The sequence below is a fragment of the Macrotis lagotis genome, chromosome 5 (genome assembly GCF_037893015.1).
Source record: "Macrotis lagotis isolate mMagLag1 chromosome 5, bilby.v1.9.chrom.fasta, whole genome shotgun sequence".
Taxonomy (NCBI): Eukaryota; Metazoa; Chordata; class Mammalia; order Peramelemorphia; family Peramelidae; genus Macrotis; species Macrotis lagotis.
In genome coordinates, this window is record NC_133662.1 from 165,725,268 (window position 1) to 165,749,222 (window position 23,955).

The 23,955-nt window shown below is 35.8% G+C and overlaps 1 protein-coding gene across 2 annotated transcripts in view; it reads left to right on the forward strand.

Annotated features, from left to right (window-relative positions):
* Positions 1 to 23,955, forward strand: part of AKAP12 (A-kinase anchoring protein 12) — a 108,488-nt gene that overhangs the window by 42,045 nt on the left and 42,488 nt on the right. For both annotated transcript variants that reach the window (XM_074187820.1, XM_074187819.1), the window contains exon 2: positions 22,207 to 22,309. In XM_074187820.1, coding sequence (XP_074043921.1) covers positions 22,207 to 22,309 — 103 coding nt within the window. The remainder of the gene's footprint in view (positions 1 to 22,206; positions 22,310 to 23,955) is intronic.

Here is a 23,955-nt window from a genome sequence, read left to right on the forward strand (position 1 = left end):
GGTGATGGTGATGGTGATGCAGGGCCTTGAATTTCAGAGGAATTTATATCTGATCCTGGGATGATAGAGAGACAATGGAATCTAATTGAAGTATGGGGAAGGGCCTTTACATAGTGAAATCTAAGATGAAGCAGATGGAGACACATTTGGGTTACCAACGTGTAATCAGTATCTCTTTAGAAGCAAAACTTAATATTCCTTCCTAATGCTGCTTATAAAATATATATACCATTATTATTATTATTATTATTATTATTATTTATTTTTTTTTTTTGCTGAATCCAGAAGTCATTCTCCAATTCTTTATGGTTTCAAAACAGAGCAACTCTAGGGTAGCCACAGATCTGGCAGGCTATCTATCATTACTGTGTTCACTGCAGCAGGAGTGACATTCCCGTGCTGCTGCAGTGGCTTAAAATGTTGATTGGTCTTGCCAGGGGAAGTGTTATCCTGCCTTCTAGACATGATCAAGTAAATGATGCTGGATTTAAAAGTCCATTTCACCTCTTCTCTATCCTGCCTCACAGGTAACACCTTTAGATGATACTGGCAAATGACTCTGGCCTTGTGAGCTCCCATGACCTCAGAGAGACAAGTTGTTTCTCTTAGTACAAGCCCAAAAGATGTTTAACCCTAGATAGTGTTCCGATTTTCTTAGAATTCCTCTCTCTCTCTCTCTCTCTCTCTCTCTCTCTCTCTCTCTCTCTCTCTCTCTTTCTTCTTTTTTTTTTTGGAATCTCCTCACTCTCATCAGTTCAAATAAGGCTTTCTCTTCTAATTGGGATAGGTGGGTATATGGGAACTTTAGAAGGGCAATGAAAAGTTATAGGTTGGAATTATTGAGGAGGTACTATGTTGGTGGAAAGAGTTGTGAACTCTAAAGGATTTAGGATTTAGATTTAGGGATAAAAGGGACTTTAGGAGCCATCAAGTTCAGCCTCCTTTTATAGCTGAGGGAACTGAGACCCTGGGAAAAGTTAAGTTGATTCTCAGAATCATGGACCTAAATTCAAATTCTAACTATGACTTACTGGCTGTGTGGCCTTTGGAAAGTCATTTAATCTTTTTGGGTCTCAGTTTTCAGGCTATAAAATTAGGGGGATGTACTAAAAGATAAAGGATTACATGCCAGTGTGAATTAGCTATATTACTTTACTCCTGGGAGGGTAAACAGTTATGGAGTTATGAATTAATTGAGAATCTTAGAAAAATTTCCACTAATTAATGGAAAACAAGGTCTCTTGCTTTATTTTTACTTCATTCTCATCCCCATGCCTCATTTAACTGTGGGATTGAGAATTGGGTTAAAGCTAGGTTTCTTTTTTCAGTTTCCAAGTTTGTTCAAAATACCTTTCCTGCAGATGTATTCTAAACACTTGGGTTTAGGTGTGATGGTGACAGGATAACTAATAAAAAACTAGCAAGCACACAAGTAAAATCAATTTGGATTTCAGTTTTTCTATAAACCCTTCACAAAATATAAGTTGGTTTTTCAAAATGATATTTTATTAGGTTTATTATCAGAGATAATTTTTTAATATCTTCATTAAATAATCTATGCCATTGTATGAAGTGAAAACTTTTGTATAGGTTTTCTTATAAGAAATATTTAGAAGTCAAAGCACCACTTAACATAATTCTACCCCTTGTGACCCAGCCTTCCTTTTAAGTTGAGTGCTTTTTGTATTCAATTGAGATGGTCCAGAAATAAAAGACCTGCTTAGCATGCATCAGAGTAGGCTGACTTTTGAAGCAGAGACATTTAATCAATTATAAAAGCAGTAAGGACATAAATCCTACAAAGCAATGGTGATTTTTTTCAGCAAATGTAGTACAATTTTGTTTCTTTTTGGTGACAAATTTGCTATTATCCTTGATTAATTAGTAACATTGTACATCTTTTCTTTTTTTAATATGATTATGGTATACTATATAAATTGTGTGTGCTTTGAATCTCTTCCTAGTCTGTTAAAGAGAACCCCACAACTGGGAAGGGGATTGTCACCTAATTATGGAATCTCCTGAGATCAAAGCTCCCTTCTGTTTGATAATGTTTGACTACTTTCATAAATTATTTGAAATAGTCACAGTTGACTTGATGTTTCCCAGAAATATGTGCCCCATTCAGAAATACCTTTCTTGAACTCCTTATTTGTGTGTTCATAAAGATAAATAAGGTTGACTCAGCTAAGTAAAATACACTGAGCATGTCTACCCAACTTGTCTGACTTTAAGGTATTCTGAACCTTTCTAACTCCTTTCCCTAACGTTTTTTAAATAGGGAAGAATTAATTTTTATTTTAATTCAGCATTCTTCCAACATCCTGCCCCTATCCACAGTTTTCCCTTTTTAGAATCTTTTTTCCCCTCTCTTTTTTTTTTTTTAAACTCAAGGGAGCAAACCCAGCCAAGGCTGATTTGATTCTACTGTTTGAAGTTTATTCCCAGGAACTAGAATATATTACAGGACCAGGGGGAGATTGACTACCAGCCCAAGCTGGTTTTTTCTGCAACTTCTCCCTGCGCCTCCCTCTCTGCCTCATTACCTTCTGGAAGACAATACTTAATTTGCTGGGGCAATTATTTCATCTACTAAATACAGACTTCTTTGTGAAGCAATGGCTCCTAGAGAGTAGGAAGCTGTTTGAAGCTGTATATTTTTATTTAATCCAGTGATAATTCTGAAAATTTATGTAATAACAAGTGCAGCCCAGGAAAGAGATACTGAGAAGAGATTGGGAAGTTTTTTTTTTTTTGTTTTGTTTTATTTCATTTAATAAGTCAAATACTACTATATGACTAGTACTCTTAGTCTAGAGCCATAACAATTTTTGCTTCCATGGTAGAAGTAGCATTCAAAGTGCCCATGCCCTCAATTCAGCTTACAATTTGGAAATCCCAGGGCTCTAATGGAAAGGCTGTTCCCTGCTGGGCCCCAACTTTATGGGAACTGAGAGGAACTACTTTGCCATGCCTGGCAGTTTCCTTTTTTTTTTTTAAACTTTTAACTAATACCTTGTTGATAGGTGCACAACTTATTTGTTCTGTGCTTCACAAAATGTGGAAAAATACTATTAGCCTCTAAATTTTGGGGAAAAGCAGACAGGAGCCTACCCTAATTATAATTTTGCCTCAGGCTTCTCATTGATATTGTTGAGACTGCTCCCTCCACAAATGTTTTTGAAGGGATGGAGAAAACATCCTTGTCTTCCAAGAACCCCAAAGTGGACAAGTTGAGAAGGGAGATTGGATAGATGTACCTATAACTCAAATTTTATATTGTACTTTAAGGATTCCAACATTCTTTCCCAATGACTGTTTTAAGGAGGGCAGTATAAGACTTATCCTAATTTTAAAGCTGAAGACATTGAGACTCCTAAAGGGAAAATGATTTTTCCAACAGCTAGGAAATTGTGGAATCTGGATTTTAAAGTTTGTTTCTTGACTCCAGGTCCATTATGTGCAAGAACTGTAGAACTAACTTGTCTTATGTTCTAGACAGGCAGTTGCTGGGCATAAGAGCTGGATTCAAATTTGCCTTGTTAACTGCTAGCTGTATGACTATGGGAAAATCACTTAACCTTGCTGAGTTATATTAAAAATATATATAAGTATAAATGTTTTATATATATATATATATATATATATATGAAATGGAACTAATACTATGCATAAGTCCTACTTCACATAATTGTTCAAAGAATCAACAAGAAGGAGAGAATAAGGCCTGTCAAACCTTAAAAATGTCCTTTGGGAAGAAAAGGAATGAACTTCTCCCAAAATTCAGGGAAGAGGTTTGAAGGAGGTTTATACATAATAGCAAAGAAAATATTTCCCACACATAGACTGGAGTTTTTGATTCTGTTGATAAAATGTGCTGTTTCACTAGGTGACGCCATTTTGATTTCTGTTTCCCTAACCTCAAGCAGGGACCTTTTGAAAATTCCCTTTGCCTTAAATCAGCACGCTCCATCTCCCACCTAACCAGATTCAGAGTTTGTTTTCTTTCACATATTTTCCCAGAGTAGCCAAGAGTTTTTAGTACTTTATTAAAGCATTCAGGAAATAAACATAAAAGGATAGGGTAGGGCATAAAGTACAGTTTGAACTTCACACTGAGGTGATCTTTTGACTGAATAGACTTAAAATCTGTTCAACTTGTGGTACACGAAACACTAATTAGTTCTATCCTTAATATAAACCACAAAATGAGCTGAAAATGAGCTCCTGTAATTAACCATGCTCTGACATAAGTCAAATTCTCTAGGGTTACATTAGAAATAGGATATGTATTTGATTTCCTGTTTTGTTCTTTTAGTTCTCATCTTTTCTTAGGGTGAACTTGAGGTTATATTTCCAGAATACAAAGTTTTAAAGAAATTAAGTCTTTTCTGTAAGGGCAGAACTATTTTTTATTTTGAATCTTATTTTTCTCTTGCTATCTTCCAGTTTGGATGGACATATAATAATGTCAGAAATACCAGTACGTTTATTGATACTTAAAACCACTGCCTTTTGTCCTGTATCCTTATTTGTATCTCTTATCAGAGAGGTATTCCTTATAACAGAAGATTGAAGAAGAAAACAAATTTCAAAAATCTAATGAATACATTAAAAAAAGTTTGACATCTGTGTTATACTAATGAATTTCTATGCAAAGGACAAGAAAGAGGGTTTTTTTTCATATATCTTGGGCATGACCCTTTAAAACATACAGTTTCAATTGTTCTATTCTTTTACAGTTTTCATATTCTTTACTAAAATCTTAAGGCATGTTCCATTTCTTTATGTGAAGAGTTTATGAAGTAATAATTCAAAAATACTCTGTGAATAGTATTTGTTAAAACATTTTTTTGGTTGGGGGTGGTTAGGTGGTGAAGTGGATAGAGCACCGGCCCTGGAGTCAGGACCTGAATTCAAATCCGACCTCAGACACTTAAATTACCTAGCTGTGTGACCTTGGGCAAGCCACTTAACCCCATTGCCTTGCAAAAACCAATAAAAGAAAAGAAAGAAACAACAGGGAGCCAACAGTTAAAAAAAAAACCATTTTTGGTTATAGAATGAGACATTCATTGATGATTTGGATAGTAACCTGGGAGATAGTATTACAATTTAATTATCTTCTAGATGTCTGCTAGAAAAATCAGTGGAGGAATAAAAGACTCTGGTTTTCTTCATGAGTCCCCAATTGAGACAAAGTCTCAGTCAATTTAATTAAGTAAGCTATTTGTCCAATTCTGTGCCTCTGAATTGGTCCATCTTTTGATTTGACCAGCTTTCAGTTTTTTTATGTATAGACAGAGCGTTATTAATGAACACTGGCACAGAGTGTATATGTATATATCTTCATTACATGAAGATACAGTGTCTATGTTAAATAAAACCTTGAGCTTGGAAGAGAAAGTATCAGGTCCAAATTATGACTTGAGAAATATTCGATCATATTTCACCACATATATTGTTGTCTGTTACATTGTTAATCCTAGGGTTAATACTGCTCCTGGAAAAAAAAAATGTCTTTTTAGATTATATTGCACATTGGGACAATAAAGTGGAAAGTGATAAATAATTTAGAGTCCAAATAAGAATTATAAAGATGGACACTTAGACATCATCCTGCCTTCCCCTGATGTCCTATCTCCAAGCAAACTGCTAAGATCCTATTTATCGTAAGACTTACCAGAAAAGACCTTTATCCACCCCCACCCCTGCCCAAGAAAAGGCTCTGTGTTTTTTAATTAAATTTTTTTTCAGTGAATGAGATTATATTCCCATGTCTCCCATGGGGGAACAAAGAAAAAGGAAAAATAGAACTTGTGACAAACATAAGCAAACATAAGCAAAATAGATTCCCTACCCCCATTCCCATTACCTTTACCAGTAGGTTGGGAGAGGGATTCAATCTTAGTCATCTGGAATGGTGGTTGACCATTGCATTGAAAAGAGTCCTGATTAAAAGAAGTCATGTATCCAACAGAGAAGGAAACAGAGGTCCAGAGAATTAACTAGTCATATCCTAAATCATACTAATAAGTTATAATTTGGAAATAAACCCGGTTCCTTTGATTTCAAACATGATCTTAATTTGGGTTTGTAATTTGGCTTTCCTGTTCCCTAAATGTGTTGAGAACCCTGTTCTTTTTTTTAACCTATTGTGATTTTTAAAAAATTTATTTTTCTAACTGCATGCCATGGTAGTTTTCAACAATTATTTTTTGTTAGGCTTTCAGTTTCACATTTTCCCTGCCTCCTTCCATTCCCTTCCTCCTCCCCCGACAGAAAGTATATAGGCTTTACATGTACAACCATGATAAACATTGTTCCATATTAAGTTAATATATAAAACAACTTTTCAAAATTGAAGATCATCAGTTTTGGTCAGCATTTAAGCTCTACAATTCCCTCTCTGGATATAGATGGCATTTTCTATCAGAAGTCTTTTAGAATTGTCCTTGATCACTGAACTTCTGAGGAGCTTAGGCTATCATAGTTGATCAACACCCCATGTTGCTGTTAGTTTGTCCAAAATTCTTCTGGTTCTGCTCACTTTTACTTAGTTTCAGTTCATGCTAGTTTTTCTGGGCTATTCTGAAGTCCTGTCCCTCATGATTTTTTAATATAACTATAGTGTTCCATCACATTCATATATCACAATTTGTACAACCATTCTCTAATTGATGGGGCATTCCCTCAATTTCCATTATTGAGCTCTTTGGGATACAGATCTAGTAGTGGTATTGTTGGATCATAGAATATGTACAATTATTGCCCCTTGGGCATAATTACAAATTTCTTTTCAGAAGGGTTGGATCAGTTCACAACTCCACCAGTAATGCATGTGTCCTAGTTTTCCCACATTTCCTCCAACATTGCTCATTTTCCTTTTTAGTCATTTTAGCTATATTGGCCAATCTGATAGTGTGAGGTAGTTTCTCAAGAGTTGTTTGCATTTCTCTAATCATTAATGATTTAGAGCATGTTTATATGACTATAGATAGATTTAATTTCTTTTTCTGAAAATTGCCCTTTCATATCCTTTGATTTATGAATTTGGGGAATGACTTGTATTCTTATAAATTTGACTCAGTTTTAATATGAAACAGTAATTCTATGTGTTTTATTTTATACATTTAAAAACATCATCCCTAGGTGTGAAGTTCTATGGGCTTCACCAGACTGCCATTGGGGGCTATGACACAAGAATCCTGAGCTAAAATAACCACCTTAAGTGTAAGGAGACTACACTATTGTAAACAATTGCTCTGTCTCTGCCAAGGATAGGACAAGAAATAAAGGAGTGAAATATTTAATAAAATAATTTCAAGTCCAAAAGATTACTTTTGATTTCTTTAAGGCTTTTTTCAGCATAAATATGTATGGCTATGTATGTGTGTTCCTCCTGCCTCTGCTTAGTTACCTTCCACAATCTTTTCCCATTCTTATGAGTCTTAAGGACTAGGCTCTATTGAGCCAAGTTCTTATTTCAAATGATCTGTAACTTCATCTGGCTCTTAGGAGATGACTTCATGAGGTTCTGTCACAGAAAAAAAAAATCACCTGGTGTCAAGTCCTGATGATGAACATCTTTGAACTTCAGCTGGTCCTCTGATGAAATATAATGCAAGTCTTGATATTTTTATAGTCTTGACCCTCCAAAAAGCATGCCAAGTATCCTAGTTGCAATTTAGCACTGATATCTAAGAATAGACATTTCAAGGTTAGCATTTTAAATCATAGCTCTGTGATTTTTGCAGCACACAATTAAGAGTATGAGTGAAAAATTGTAATGAAAGATTGCTTTGAAAATCACCTTGAAGAATTCTGTTCCAGTGATTCTGGAAATAGTCTAAAAATGCTTTATGTTGTCATTAAGATTAACAAGCACACAAAACTTTTGCCTTGAAAGATTTCGAATCCTTTCCTCAGACTATTTCATAATGAGTCTTATGATACTTATAAACTTTTTCTAGTAAAGATTTTCTTGATACATATACTTCGCCTTAAGTATTCATTAGTGTTTATAAGATTAATTTCAGTATTCCATGGATTAGAAACAGTTGGATTCAGATGAGACTGAAATCTGGCATCTTTTATGAAAAGAATTTAAAAATTATAATTTTAATAATATTTACTAAAATTATAGGCATATAAATACTTCTCTAGTATATGAAGTGAAAATGTTGTTTATCCAGATTTTATTAAAATTTTTTTGCAATATTATATCCTTTTCTTTTGGGTAAAAAAAATTAATTGATATTGTCACACAATTAAGTAGATTCTGAACTGGTGAAATGGTTGGAACCTAAGAGTATAGGTATTAAAGATATAGATGTCAGCTGGGAAGGAGATCTCTAACACATTTTTATTATTGACTTTGATGAAGGCATAGATGATATGCTTATTAAATTTTTAGGTTGAGGGGGCAGCTAGGTGGTACAGTGGATAGAGCATTGACCCTGGAGTCAGGAGTACCTGAGTTCAAATTCAGCCTCAGACACTTAATAATTACCTAGCTGTGTGGCCTTGGGCAAGCCACTTAACCCCATTTGCCTTGCAAAGAAACCAAAAGAAAAATTTTTTTAGGTTGACATGAAGAAGGATATATCCTTGATGATAATCAGGATCTAAAAATAATGACATTATTTACAAAGTATTGAAGTTTTTTTGGTTTTATTTTTTGTTTTTTGTAAGGCAATGGAGTTAAATGACTTGCTCAAGGTCCCACAGCTAGGTAATTATTAAGCGTCTGAAGTAAGATTTGAATTAAGGTCCTCCTGCTTCCAGGGTGGGTGTTGAAGCTTTTAAAAAAATGTTATCGTTGTTTTTAAATAATCTCGATTTCTCCTCTACCCCCCCCCCCCAACCCTTACCTGAGAACCATCCTGAGAACAAAACAAGCAGGAAAAAATGTTCAATAAAACTAACATTGAAAAGATATGGGGCCTCCTGGTGCTACAGTAGATAGAGCCCTAGCCCTAAAGCAGGAGGAACTAAGTTCAAATCCCGACTCAGACACTTAGTACCTAGCCTCTTTGCCTTGCAAAAACAAAACAAGGCATGATATTATGCAGCAAAATTAACATTGAAAAATATGACAATATGTGCAGCATTCTACCCCTTTGACCTCCCACCTTCACAAAGAAGGGAGGAAAGCCTTAATAGGTAGTTAATTTTTTTGTTTGTTTTTTTTGCAAGGCAATGGCATTAAGTTGACTTGCCCAAGTTCAGATGTCTATTAAGACTCCAGGGGTGGTGCCCTACCAACATGCTACCTAGCTACCCATGCTAGTTAAGTTTTGCTAAGTGTTTTATAAATATAATCCTCACAACAATAAAGATAGACATTTTCTTCTTGGAAAGCTATTATTATTCTCATTTTACACATAAAAAACTAAGCCAGACGATTTAAATGACTTGCCCTCGGTTCAACATCTAGTAAGTCTGAATTTGCCTTGGTGCATCAATCTATCAAATCACTTACTTGTCTTTGTCTATTCCCCTGCCTACTTCCAAATGACTTTTATGTTTGTATCCATAGTATCTGGCACTTTATAATTGCTTGTTAGTTATTAAAAATAATATAGCTAAATACATGAAACTGGTATTAATTTATTTTCATAAAATTATTTAGTCTAAGTCATAGGTGACACAGCATGGACCATCTTGAGCAGAGAATTAAAAGTAATCCAGGCACAAGCTATCCCCATATACATTTCATTTCTTACTCTTTCTACAGTTCTTTGACATCTTTCTCAAAAGGTCCTTTCCTGGTTTCTCCCACCTCAAATCACAGTGCTCATATCCTTTATTTATCTTGGGACATGTTATCTTCCCCTGTAGAATGTAAGCTCCTCCAACTTAAGTACTGTTTCACTTTTTGTATTTTTAATTCCTATCTCAGTGTCAGAGTGACACATAATTGCTTTTTAATAGTTACAGTAATGGGTTTCAGGGAGACTGCATTGATATGGTTGTGAGCTGGACAATTTTGAACTAGAGGAATGAACCTGGGGTTGGACAGAAGAAGAAGACAGAAGTAGAGAAAAAAGTAATCCTTAAACCAAAGCTCATCTTTAGTCTGGGAGTAGAAAATCGGGGGCAAACTTGCAAGAAAGAGTAGTGGTGCTAGCTAGAGTAGAAGCTACTAACCCAGAAAAAGGAAAGGTCTCAACTGAGTAAAATAAGACAGCTTTGCAAATCTTGTGCAACATTCTTTTTCTCATGCATCTGAAAAAAACCGTTGAAACAATTATTCCCTGGACTGAGTGAGGAAAGGCATCTCAACAGGAGTGAAAGAAGGAAAGCTATTACAGAATCAACTAATGTTTTTTAGTGCCTACTTGGACTTGTTGCGAAATGCTGACAATACAAATATAGCCTAAAAGATATTGTCCTTGCCCTCAAGGAAGTTATGTTCTAATGGTAGAAAGTTGAAGGGAGTTTGGATTGGAGAGGGCGAGAAGTATCAACCTTCCAGAGGAAGACAATTTCCACCAGAGGAGCTCTTGTATTCTTCACTAGAAAGAAACACATAGCTAACTGGTGTCCCAAATGAAGTTATAGACCATCTTTTGAGGCATATTATTTATCACTAATGCATTTGATATATAGATGGTTGAGCAATTTTTCCCCTCCCATCAAAAATGACTTGAAACCCGAAGCACTATTAGAGATAGCTGACTGTAGCAGTATAAACTTGATGGAAGAAAATCAATATCCCTAGGATATATAATAGCTTGTGTTCATATCACAGATCAGGTAATCTGAGTTATTTAAATGGCTGGGTCAAGGATAGTGATTAGAATAGGAAAACTACAGGGCTCCATTTTTTTCCATTTAGACCCAGTACTTTGCATTATTGTTTTTTTAAAAAATGTTTTTGCCCTGATTTTTAAAAAATGTTTTTTCTAGTTACATATAAAAGCAATTGCATCTTGGCTTTCCTACCTCCCCCATTCAGAAAGTAATTAGTTCACTTTAAAACCGTAAGTAATTTGTTTAAAATGCTTTCAAATAAATTATTTCATTTGAGCAGTTGTAAGACTGTGAAAAAGCCCAATGGTTCTCAAAACTTTGAAGGGGTCTCAGGACCCCTTAAATTCTTAAAGACTATTGAAGAAAAAACAATTTTTGTTATATCAATGTGGGTTAAATCAATATTTGCCATATTAGAAATTTTAAAAAATTTTATATTTTTAATTTAAGAAATAAAATAAATATTTCTGTATCCTAACAAGAGAAAAAGATGATTACACATGAAATATCTATTATGCACAGCTTGCCCTTTTAAATATATAATAAAGTTATTGTGTAACTTTTTTCTTCCTCCCACGAGATAGTTGCCCTTAGAAATAATATGTATATCTTTATGTATGCATATTTATACATATATCTTCATATATGGTTTTACTTGACTGTGAACACTATACAACTAGCCAAAATTCTTTAGACCTAATACCAAATCTGTTCTTCCCATCATAGATTGTGAAAGAATCAGGTCAATACAATGTTTTTCCTTATTAAGATGATTGAATTTTCTTATCTGTCCTTGAACTTGCCAATAAGTAGTTGGTTAAATCTATGGCATGATCCAATATCTTTCTCCTATAGTTAATCATGTTTCTTGGGCAGCCAAGGAATTAGGTCTGTTTCAGCTTAGGTTAAATGAATCCTGAAATATGGTTTAACAGTTAAGGATTGTTTTTTGGCAATGGCCTTTTCTCATGCTGTGTGAATTATAGAATTTATGACACTGGTAACATTATCCTCTAAGACTAGAATTAATAGTCTTGCTTTTTGGATATGCAACTTATTGCTATGTGTTGCTTATGTTTTTTGACCATTCCCTTTTTTTCCCCCTCAAAGAATTTTTGTCATTTGAGAAGACCTTAGCCACCGGGGTTGAATCAATCCCACTTAGTTAATTAAAGTCATGACTTTTTTTTCCTTTTTTTTAAATTTATTTTTTATTCTCATTTTGTACAAATGTTTTTTTACATTAATAAAATATTCTTGTTTACAAGTAAACAAAATACTCCTCCTCCCCCATGAATATAGATAGACTTGCTTGGGCAAAAAAAAGTAAAGGGGAGAGAAAAAAATTAAAATAAAAACAAAATAGTAATAATTGTAGGTATGGCCAGGTGGCGCAATGGACGAAGCACCAGCTCTGGAGCCACGAGCACCCAAGTCCATATCCAGCCTCATAAACCCAACAATCACCCAGCCGTGTGACATGCAAGCCACCTGATCCCCACTGCCCTGCAAAAACAAAAAAAAAAGAGAAAAAAAGACCCAAAATAAAATAAAATAGTAATAATAGTAGGGGTGGCTGGGTGGCAGACAGAGCATTGGCCCTTGAGCCAGGAGCACCTGGGTCCAAATCTGGCCCCAGACACCCAAAGATCACCCTGCTATGTGGCCCCAGGCAGGCCATCCAGGCCCACTTGCCCTGCACCCTCCCCCAAATAATAATAACAAAAAATGTGCTTGAGTCTTTGTTCCAACACCAACAACTCTGTCATGGGTGGATCTCATTCTTTATGATAAGTCCATCACAAAAGTTATTTCCATATTTTTCCACTGTTGCCATTGCTGATCGCAACTCCCTCCTTTCTTATTTCTCCACTACCATGTACTATATTTTCTCTCTCCTTTCACTCTGATTCTGCTGAAGGGTCGCTGAGTGGTGCAGCAGACAGATCCCTGGTCCTGGGGCCAAGAAGCCCTGAGCCCCCCTACCACCCCTTAGGCCCAGAATCCACCTGGTCCTGTGGTCCTGGGCAGGCCTTCCAATCCCAGCCCCTTGCAAGAAGTAAGAAAGAAAATGTGTTATATCTGGCCACTCTCCCCCCATGGTCCATCCTCTCCCCCTTGATTCACAGCCTCACCCCTTCCCCCTGCTCCCCCCCTCCTTCTTACTCCAGATGTCTATACCCCATTGAGTATACATGCTGTTTCCTCTCCTAGCCATCTCTGATGAGAGCAAAGGTTCCCTCATTCCCCCTTGCCTCCCTACTTCCATATCATTGCAATAGCTCATTGTAATAAAAAAAATATTATTATGTGAAATATCTTGGACTATTCCCCCTCTCCTTTTTCTTTCTCCCATTCCATTTCCCTTTTTTTCTATTGATTCCATTTTTACACCATATTTTATCTTCGAATTCAGCTTTCTCCTGTGCTTCAACTATAAAAGCTCTCTCTACCTGCTCTATTAACTGAGAAGGTTCATATGAATATTATCAGTGTCATTTTTCTATGCAGGAAAACATGCAGTTCATCCTCATTAAGTCCCTCATATTTCCCCCCTCTCCTCCAATCTCCATGCTTCACCTAAGTCCTGTATCTGAAGAGCAAACCTTCTGTTCAGCTCTGGCCATTCCAAAAGGAACATTTGAAATTCCCCTGGTTCATTGAAAGTCCATCTTTTTTCCCTGGAAGAGGACATTCAGCCTTGCTGGGTAGTTCATTCTTGGCTGCATTCTAAGCTCTTTTGCCTTCTGGTATATTGTATTCCAAGCCCTACGAGCTTCCAAAGTAGCTGCTGCTAAGTTCTGTGTGATCCTGACTGCAGCTCCATGATATTTGAACTGTGTCCTTCTGGCTGCTTGTAATATTTTCTCTTTGACTTGGGAGTTCTGGAACTTGGCTATAATATTCCTAGGGGTTGGTTTTTTGGGATCTCTTTCTCTGGGGGATCGGTGGATTCTCTCCATTTCTATTTTGCCCTCTGCTTCTAGAATATCAGGGCAATTTTCCTGTAGTAATTCTTTGAAAATGATGTCAAGGCTGTTTTCCTGATCATGACTTTCAGGTATTCCAATAATTTTTAAATTATCTTTCCTAAATCTGTTTTCCATATCAGTTGTTTTTTCCATGAGATATTTCACATTTTCTTCTAATTTTTCATTTTTTTGTTTTGAAGTATTGATTCCTGATTTCTGTTAAATTCATCAATCTCCCTGAATTCTATTCTTTGTCTGAAGGATTTGTTCTCCTCAGAGAGTTTTCTTATCTCTTTTTCCATCTGGCCAATTTTGCTTTTTAAAGCATTCTTCTCCTCAATAACTTTTTGAACTGTTTTATCCATTTGACCTAAGCTGGTTTTTAGCATGCTATTTTCTTCAGCATTTTTTTGGATTTCCTTGACTAAGCTGCTGACTTCATTTTCATGTTTTTGCTGCATCTCTCTCCTTTCTTTTCCCAGTTTTTCTTCCAACTCCCTCATTTGATTTTCAAAGTCTTTTTTGAGTTCTGTCATAGCCTGAGCCCAATTTCTGTTTTTCTTGGAGTCTTTAGATGCAGGATCTTGTGTTTCCTCATCTTCAGACTGAGTATTTGATCCTTCTTGGGCTCATTTGCAAAATATTTCTCGATAGTCTTCCTTTTGTTTCTTTGCTTGCTCATTTTCCCAGTCTGGGCCTGGTTTTGGGGTGCTTCCTGAGCTTTTGGGACACTCCCACAAGGGTCTCAGTGTGTGAGGCTCTGTCCTCCCTCCTGGTCTGTGAATGACCATAAGCACCTCCCTCTGCCACGGGGCTGAGGTGGGGGGGGGGCTGCTTTCTGTGGGGGGGGGGGGGGCTAGACTGCTATCAGGATCTGAATGTGGTTAGAGCCCCAGAGTCCTGTTCCAGAGGCAGAGGACAGAGCTCTGCAGTCTCTCTTCACTCCCCTCCCTCAGCTCAATGGACTCATGCCCTGGGGGCTCCTTTTTTCTGGCCCTGCCTGCTTCTGTTTCCTGGATCTGGGCTGGGGAAAGACCATGCTGCTTGCTGTGTACCCTGAGGGCTGGGCTCACGTGCTCGCTCTGGCAGAGGTCACCCCCCCTCACTGTTCCCCTATTTTGTGCCCAGTGCTCCTCAGGGTGCAGCTCAGGAGACTCCCCCGCTGCTGTGAGCTGAGACTCTCAGCGCCCTGGGGCTGCCTCCAGGAGGCTGAAGTTCTTTGGCTCTGGCGGGCCACCCCTCTGGCAGGCCACCCCTCTGGCAGGCCGCCTCTCGGATCCCGGGGTGCAGAGCCTTTCTGCTCTTTTCCAGGTTACCTTGAGTAGGAGAACTGCCTCACTGGGTCCCTTTGTGGGTTCTGTCTCGAAAGTTTAGTCCTTAGCTGATGAATTTTATCAGAGAGCTCCTAAGACTGGATCCCTTCTTGTTACCATCTTGGCTCCACCCCTGCAACATACGTTATGACTTTTTATAACTATCTTCCTTTCCTGCTCTGGTTTCTAAAGTGTTTAATATTTTCTACTTTGATTAATTAAAAATCAGTGAAATAGCTATAGATGATCATCTTATATGTATGGAAAACTAGTTTCAAATTTTTTTTTGACCTTTCAAATTTTTAGCCATGTCTTTATAAAGTTTAAGAGTTATTGGCATCATCTTGTGAAATGGATGAGTTTTTTTAAAAAACAAAACAAAAAGGGGTGGCTAGGTGGCTAAGTGGATAGAGCACCAGCCTTGGAGTTCTGACCTCAGACATTTAATAATTACCTAGCCGTGTGGCCTTGGGCAAGCCACTTAACCCCATTGCCTTGAAAAATCTAAAAAGCAAAACAAAACCAAAAAAAAAAGTCCAACTTTTTATTATAAAGCCTGTGCCTTGGGTCAACCAGTCTTCACTTAAAAACATTGTAGTGATGGGAAAGCTAATGTCGATGACTCCAATTATTCTTGATTTCACAGATTTTAAAGTAGTTATTTCTTATATTAAGCCTTATTTTGCCTTCTGGGGTTCAACAGAGTAAGGGTATCACTCTCCCATTGGGGCAAAGCCCTTAAAATGCAGATTTTTTTTGTGACCTCATTTTACATATTCTTCATCCATGATAACTGTCTCAAGTGGTATACAGTATATACACTGAGGATTTTATACCCAGACACTCATGGATATTCTCCACTGTTCTTCCACATATACTGTCTGAGCAGGGCAGATTATACTAAAGTATTGTAACATAATATCGAATTTGGTTTTTTCATGTCTTATCTTTGGTAACTTGAACTTTTTTACTTACATTAAAATATTTCAGTAAAAGGTCAGGCAATTATTCCTTTGCTGCTTACTTAAATTTCCATAATCAAATTGGAAAAAATAGTTTTTTGGGCTGCTGACTTTTGGACTTCTTTGATATATGTAAATAGTATGGGGAGGTACTTGTTATTGCCATAATAGTATTATCATAGTTAGGTGTGGTTTAAAGTCACATTTAGATACTGTATGTAACATTCCTAGGTTTCCTACCCATGTTTACCTACCCTCTGTCTCTCTTTGGAGTATGCATTTATAAGATTACTTTAGTTTTATTGCAGAAGGTAATGATAAAATCTCTATGACCTGAGAGATGGAGATGTTTCCCATGCAAACTCTTCAGTCTTTGAAGCCTTATCATAGACATACAGATATTGATAGTTAAAGAGTCCTTAAGAGTCCATCATATCTAGGGAGTCCATATTCCTTATTTTACAGGTGAAATTGAGGAGTGGGGAAGTTAAATGACTTGCCCAAGGTCACATAGGTAATTACTAGGAGAGTTCACATTTGAATCCAGATCTTCATGAATCAAAGTCTTAACATCTTTATTATATTATGCTGCTGATTATATGTTTAGGGTCTTTCAGTGCTCCTAATACTTCAAATATGTGAACAGGGTTAACTTTCTCTGGTAAAATAGTCATTACTAATCTCATTCTTTCTAGGCTGCTTCTCACAGTTTTCTTTAGGACATGTACATATACAAAATAATATATTTTTTAAAAACATGTAAAACAGGACACAACCTGAATATTATTTAATACAAAGAATCATGTAGTTACAGAAATGCAAAGAGCTACGTAGTTACAGAAATATTGTGGAGAAGAGAGAAAGGTAAAGGAAAAAATCTCATTGTTGTTCTTTAGGGTTTGCTTGGAAATTGAAAACAAAATTTTAAGAGTTTTTTAGTTTTAAAATAAATATGGTGGCATATTCATTTGGAATTGTGATCTTGTTGGAAGCCAAAATTCTGAATACTGTTATATACAAATCCATAGCTTGTCCATATTGTAGAAGACATTCTATTTATAATTGACATTGTTGATGGCTGTATGTCATGATTGTCATGATTTTCCTTGGGATCCAAACCTTGATTTCATTCAAGGGAGCTTCTTACACCAGTTCTGGACTTCATTGCCTTGGAGAGTAGTCTGGAATAATAAGCAGTTAAATGACTTGCCTAGGATAGCACTTCTAGAATGTGCCATAAGTGGTTCTTGAACCATTTTTCTGACTCCTAGGTCAGCACTTCAGATATTAATGTCTTACTGTTCTTTTTATGCTGTGTATAAAATGCCAGCATCCCAGACTTCAGATTTCATATTAGTTTCCTAATAATTTCCTAATAACCACTAATTATTACTTTGTACAAGATGATTTTAATTGATTTTATCAGGTAATGGATCAATTTCTTCTTTAAAAGAAGAAACAAAAAATAAACATAGCAGAGGTAGGTATGGCTTAGGAAGTAAATAAGGTTTTACAGTACCAAGAAATCTTCTCTTTTCTCCATTGGGGTCATCTTACCAGTATAATTTCTGAAAAATTCAGTGGTTTTAAAAATTTACATAATAGATTCATTGTGTAAATTTGTTTTCTTGGTTTTTCTTATTTCATTTTGCATCTGTTCCTATATTCATATGTCTCCCATGTTCCTCTGTATTCTTCCTATCCATCACAGCATTGTCTGGGAATATTCTATTATATTCTTGTATCTACAACTATCTACCAATTTTTTTTCCTCTTGTGAATATTTTGGTGGGTATAGGGCATGTGTTTTTGTCATTAAACTCCTTTGGGTATATTCCCAGAAGGATCTCTGTATTAAAGTATATGAATGTATATAGTTATTTTTTGTTTTTTTAGGTTTTTTGCAAGGCAAATGGGGTTAAGTGGCTTGCCCAAGGCCACACAGCTATTAAGTGTCTGAGACCAGATCTGAACCCAGTTACTCCTGACTCCAAGGCCGGTGCTTTATCCACTACACCACTACGCCACTTCACATGTTTTATCAACCTTGTGTTGAGTGTGCTTATCTTCCCATTACTCCTTCAACTAGTCCCACCCCACACCCCTTTTTTTAGTCATTGCTAAGAAAAACAATTTAAAAAGTGGCACTATAAAACAAACTTTTCTCATCTTTCATTCAAAAGTCATAAATCACAAACTTGGAATTTCCCTAAAATGTTTGTAGTGATTTCTATAAAGATAATATTACAGCTGCAGGTATAAACTTGTATGTAAAGACATATAAATGTTGTTGTAACAAATAGAAAGATGTGAATATTTTTTTAGTCTGGCTTCAGTTCCCTAAAATCTCTTCCCTTGCACTTCACTGATTGATATCTTAACTGCAGGATCCCAGTGGCCTTTTCTCAGTTCCAATCCCTTCTAAGGAGGATCTTGGCTTTCATGATCTTTCTTTTTTATTTTTTCCTTTCTCACTGGTCTGACAAAGCTACATGTTTTTCCCTCAACCACTGAAAAAGGTCTTTTTCATGTTTTAGGGAGTTTTAATGCCAAACAGTTGAAGTTATATTTGATCAGAGAGGTAATAGGGAACCACTGGAATTTATTATTTATGAAAATCACTGTTAGCTATGTGGAGGATGAATAGGACTGGTAGAGGCAGAGGGGAGATGTTGTGGAATTGGAAATAAGATTTGGCAGCTGATTGAATATTCAGGATGAGGGATTGAGAGTTTGAGAAATTAATAGAAATTGTGAATCTGGGTCACTTAGCAGTGTGTGGTCCCTCTGGAGAAACATCAAAGTTCAGAAAAGGGGGACAATAATGAATTGTGTGGGACATTTAAATTTGACATGTCAGCATGATTAAAATGTTCAACAGACTGTGATGATGAGCTCAGAACTGATTTAAAAAACAGACGTATAGATTTGGGAGTCATCTGCAAAGAGATCATTAAACCCATAAGAACTGATAAAAGTCACCAAGTGAAATGACATGAGTAGAACTAGAGAATGATCCCCAAATAGTTCCAGTCTCTCTCACCCCAGCCTGAAATACAAAATGGGGGGAGACATGGCTAGAAAGCAGTTTATTTTTAAACAATGAAGTTTGGGAATGAGAAAACTTCCAGAATAAAGGGGTCCTAGTCGGACTATATCTACAGTGGGGGGGTTTTTATAGTAGGCTAAAGACAAACTTGATTAATATTAAAGGACTTTACAACCAGACCAACTTCTTAAATTTTTATAGTTTGTATTACTCTTTTTACAAAGTGTGGTCTAGCTAGACTTCCTGTTTGTACTCATTCAAACAATTCCATCTTCATGACTTTTCACTTTCCCCCATGAATGGAATGCATTTCTTCCTCTCTTCTGTCTCTAAGAATCATTAATTTATTTAAAGCTCAACTCAAGCATACACTTTCCTCTTGAAGAACAGAGGATTAGGATCCTAAAATTATAAAGTCTTCATGGAAAATTAAAAATAGGGGCAGCTAGGTGGCACAGTGTATGGAGCACTGGCCCTGGAGTCAGGAGGACCTAAGTTCAAATATGGCTTCAGACGCTTGATAATTACCTAGCTGTGTGACCTTGGGCAAGTCACTTAACCCCATTGCCTTGAAAAAAGTCAAAAAAGAAAAAAGGAAAAGAAAATTAAAAATAAGGCTTGTTCTATGACTGTACTAAGTATAGTTAATGGAGATGAAGCATATAGCATCATTTTTTGGCAGGAAAAGAATTTCCAAAATCTTTGGAATATTTTATGGAAAAGGTTATATAATCAGTTCTAGACTGGTCACTTTATTGTAGTGAAAATCACAAAGGAAAATTCAAGAGTTAAGAAACTTGTAGGACTGAGAATTGTATATTTTCTATATATTCTACTATTTATATCTACACCTTTTTGTTTGTATTTTACCACTGTGTATAACTATTCAATTAGATATTTAAATGGAACAATGTGTGTGAAAACTCTTTGAAAACTGTTAAAAATCACCATTATACTAGTGATAGTATCAATAATAGTTTTGCCTGGATAATTAGGTCATTTATTGTTAAGTCACTTGCCCTTTAAATAATAGAAATTGAATGATATCTTAACCCCATTGCCTTGCAAAAAAGCCAAAAAAGAAAAAAGGAAAAGAAAATTAAAAATAAGGCTTGTTCTAGGACTGTACCAAGCATAGTTAATGGGGGTGAAGTATATAGCATCATTTTTTTTGGCAGAAAAAAATTTCCAAAATCTTTGGAATATTGGAAATGACTGTCTGGAGGGTGAAGACTGATATGATGCACAAGGCAATCCTATCCTCACACCTTACTCCCACTTCAGAACACTTATTAAGAGAGCATATATTTCTTTCTGTTGGGTACAAGATCAAAAGCCCATAAGGCAAATTCTCTTAGTGGTGCAGTTGATCCTGGGTACAGTATAGAGGACAAGAACTTCTTTTCTGCTTAGGCTAGAATTAGGAAGACAGCACCAGGTTGGCAGCAAGATGATGCATTTGTTTTCCTCCTAGCATCTCTCAAAGACAAGGTACTAAGTCATGGAGGTGTTTTAAAACTGGCTGGTAAAATGAGTAACCATGTACATGTCCTTGAAGTTTCAACTCTGAAATAACTCAAGAAATATATTTTACACAGAACCCAAAAGTTGAAAATCAGTTTTTATTTTACAAGTGCTGTATCTAGTTGGAATAATGTATAATAATAATAATAATAACCAACATTTATATAGCCAGGTATTTTACAAATATCTCATTTGATCCTCACAACAATTGTGCAAGGTAGAGGTTCTCATTATCCTAATTTTACACATGAGGCAAACAGGTGAAGTGTCTTGCCCAGGATCACACAACTAATAAGCATGTATGTGTATGTAGGGTATGTTAACTTGTTCACTTTAACAAAGGATGACAGTAATAAAGTCAAGAACTGAGTAAATTTAAGAACAGAGCAAGGTGTTAAGTGGTGTCCCACATATGTGGTCTTGTTACCATAATAGTTACCAAGATAGAATCCATGTGAACTTTGGCACACCACTTCTCCTTTACTGGGTCTCAGTTTTCTCATCTCTAAAATGAAGATAAAAGCTTTCACCTCACAGGGTTGCTTGTTAAGAGAATTACAGGAGATTATAATCAGAAAGTTTTTTGAAAAAACAATCATATTATATAACAACTTGAATTTTAAGAAAAAGGCCCCTTGTAGGAGATGCCTGCAGCAGATCTCCTATAGCTATTCTCCAAACTCTGAAGTTCTTTATAACTGATACACATTGTGAGATTTTTCCTTTTATCTTTAAACTTTGATTTTAAATGATCATCTTTCATGTTTTTGGTAAGCAAAGTCTTTAAAGTGGGAATGTAATCTAAGAGTATTTGCCTCTTTAATATATGGACTCAGCATGTGAATATATTGAAGCCAAGTTATTCCATCTGTGATGTTACTATGAAAATACATCCATATCTTTTTCTATAAAGTAGATTATATAGTTGAAGGACAACTTTGCAAGGGAGGGGAATGCTGCCAGGTGGAATCAATTTAGTACAACTTCTGCACTTAACCTTTCATTTATGGGGAAATAAAAGAAACACAAAGGGTATTTTGATCTAAGTCTTTGAACTATGAGCAAGAGAGGTGTGCCCATCAGTAAGCATCTAGAACTAAGTTACAAATCAACAGATCATGAAAACAAATCTCTTAGGTTAGCAGAAATGGAATAGAATCATCTCAAACCTTTTGTGTCCCATCTTCAAAAAGTAAGGGATCTTCTACATTTCATTATGGATTTATGGATTACTTGGTGCTTAATTATTGGGAGATTATGGCTCAGCTGATTTGGTACTAAAGTTTTCAATGATAACAGCACCAAAGACTTGCAGAGTTGATATAAATATAGAAAAGAAAGACCTAAACCCATTTTAAAGGAATTTTAACTTCCCATATTTTTAGGAAATGAGGCTTTAAATGGCAAACATTATATTGTTGATTATGGAAAGTACAGAAAGCTTGAAATAATGTAGTAATCTGGATAAATACATAAATCATTGAACCTAGATTGTATATTATTGCTTTTTATTCCTTCCTTTCCCCCCTCCACCATTTTCTTAACATTAGGTAATGATTATAACTTATTTATCTCTGTTTCATAGACATAGAATTCAAATAATTTCCCCCCCCCCTTTCCTCACATAGCTTCTACAGAAGAATGGACAGATAAGCAGCATTAATGGAATGCAAGAAGGACAAGGAGAAGACCCACATGAACCGCAAGAAGAAGAAGCAGTTGTCTTAAATGGTAAGTCAAGTTTTGTGCTGTCTAAGACTGATATGTTAGGGTGCTTCAAACCTCAATACCTATATCTAATAACCTGAGGGATAGTAATGAAAAAATCAGTAATACGTAAAATATTTCTTTGACTTATTGGTATCCTCTGTATTTTGGAAGTAGAACCATGCCATTATTTTACATATTTGTACAATGTTTTGTTTCCCATTCCTCAACATTCTTTTCTGGTATGTTAGGCAGACATTTTGTCGATTTCTCTCCAGTCACTTGGCTTATTTAGTGAATGTAAATTCTTATAGAAACATTGAACTGATTACTTTGTAACAGTTAATACCTCTTTTTATTAGTGATAGAGCTATTATATTTTTTCTGATCATATACATTTCATTTGAAAAGAATCCTCATTTTTGTTCAAACATCCATGTTCTGCATATTATTATAGTTGCAAGAAAAACTAGAATCAATCAGTGCTTTGGGACTGGTAAGTGGATATCAAATCTTTCACCACTGGGCTGCTGACTTAATTTTGGCTAAAACTGGGCAGAGTACAGTCTCAACATTATTACTTTTGAAAGTTTCTTAATCTTTTAGAAATGTGAGTATGGGGGGGAGGAACATTCATAACAAATAACCCTGCATGAGGAAAATCATATTGCCTTGATAAAAATTGAGTTCTAATACCATGATAAGTTGGCCTCATGAGAATGACCAGATGTTGAATCAGAACAAATTATATTTGATTTTTACTTTTTTTTTTTTGCAAATTATTCAAAATAAATATGATTCCTATTTTATGGAAATTTTCCTATTACACTATTTTTATATTGCATATATCTATGTCTATGTCTATATCATCTATATCTATATCTATCATGCTACAATCTTATTTCAGTTTGGCATATTTTATATCAGACATTATAAATGAATAGGAGAGATGTCTTATGAAACTGAAATATTTTCCTTTTCTAAAGGAGATTAGTGATTGATTCCTAATTCTCATTATGTGGAGCCTGTTTCTCATCTTCTTCAGGGCCCTGTGGAGCTGCTTTAGGCAAGGACTTTCTTTTGAAGTCAGTGGGAACGCTGGGTCTGTTCAACGCCACAGGCTTTATTTAAAGTGAAAAATAGATGTAGTCCCATCGATGTAATTATGTGTATAGTGTAGAGGCCATAGACTCAAATTCCTTTAAGTCAGAGTGTACACATTCATTAGGGCCAGTCTGTCTCCTTCCAAAATGCAATGTTGGACGTTACTTAATATATTTTATTGGCCAGAGTTGTCTTAGGCCCTATTTTGAAGCATTGGGGGGGGGGGGGGGGGGCAGAGGTATATTAAAAATCACTCCAGTTTCTCCTAGATTTCAGGAGTTTATAATCTAGTTTGATTTTAAGAAACAAGACATGAACATGGGGGTGGGGGGGAGTAAAAGGACAAGTAAAGATTTTAATCACAGTTCCAGACAACAGTAGAATACTAGTAGTATATTTTAAACTGTCAAAGAAGCCTTGCTTCTTAGCCATAGGAATTCAGAGGGAGAAACTTGAGAACAGGAGAGAGTTGTTTTTGAATTTGGTCTTGGAATAGGATGAATTTAGATTGGTGGAAAGGAAAAGGTATAACCCAAACTAGAGGGTGTGAGGTAAAAGCCAAAGCC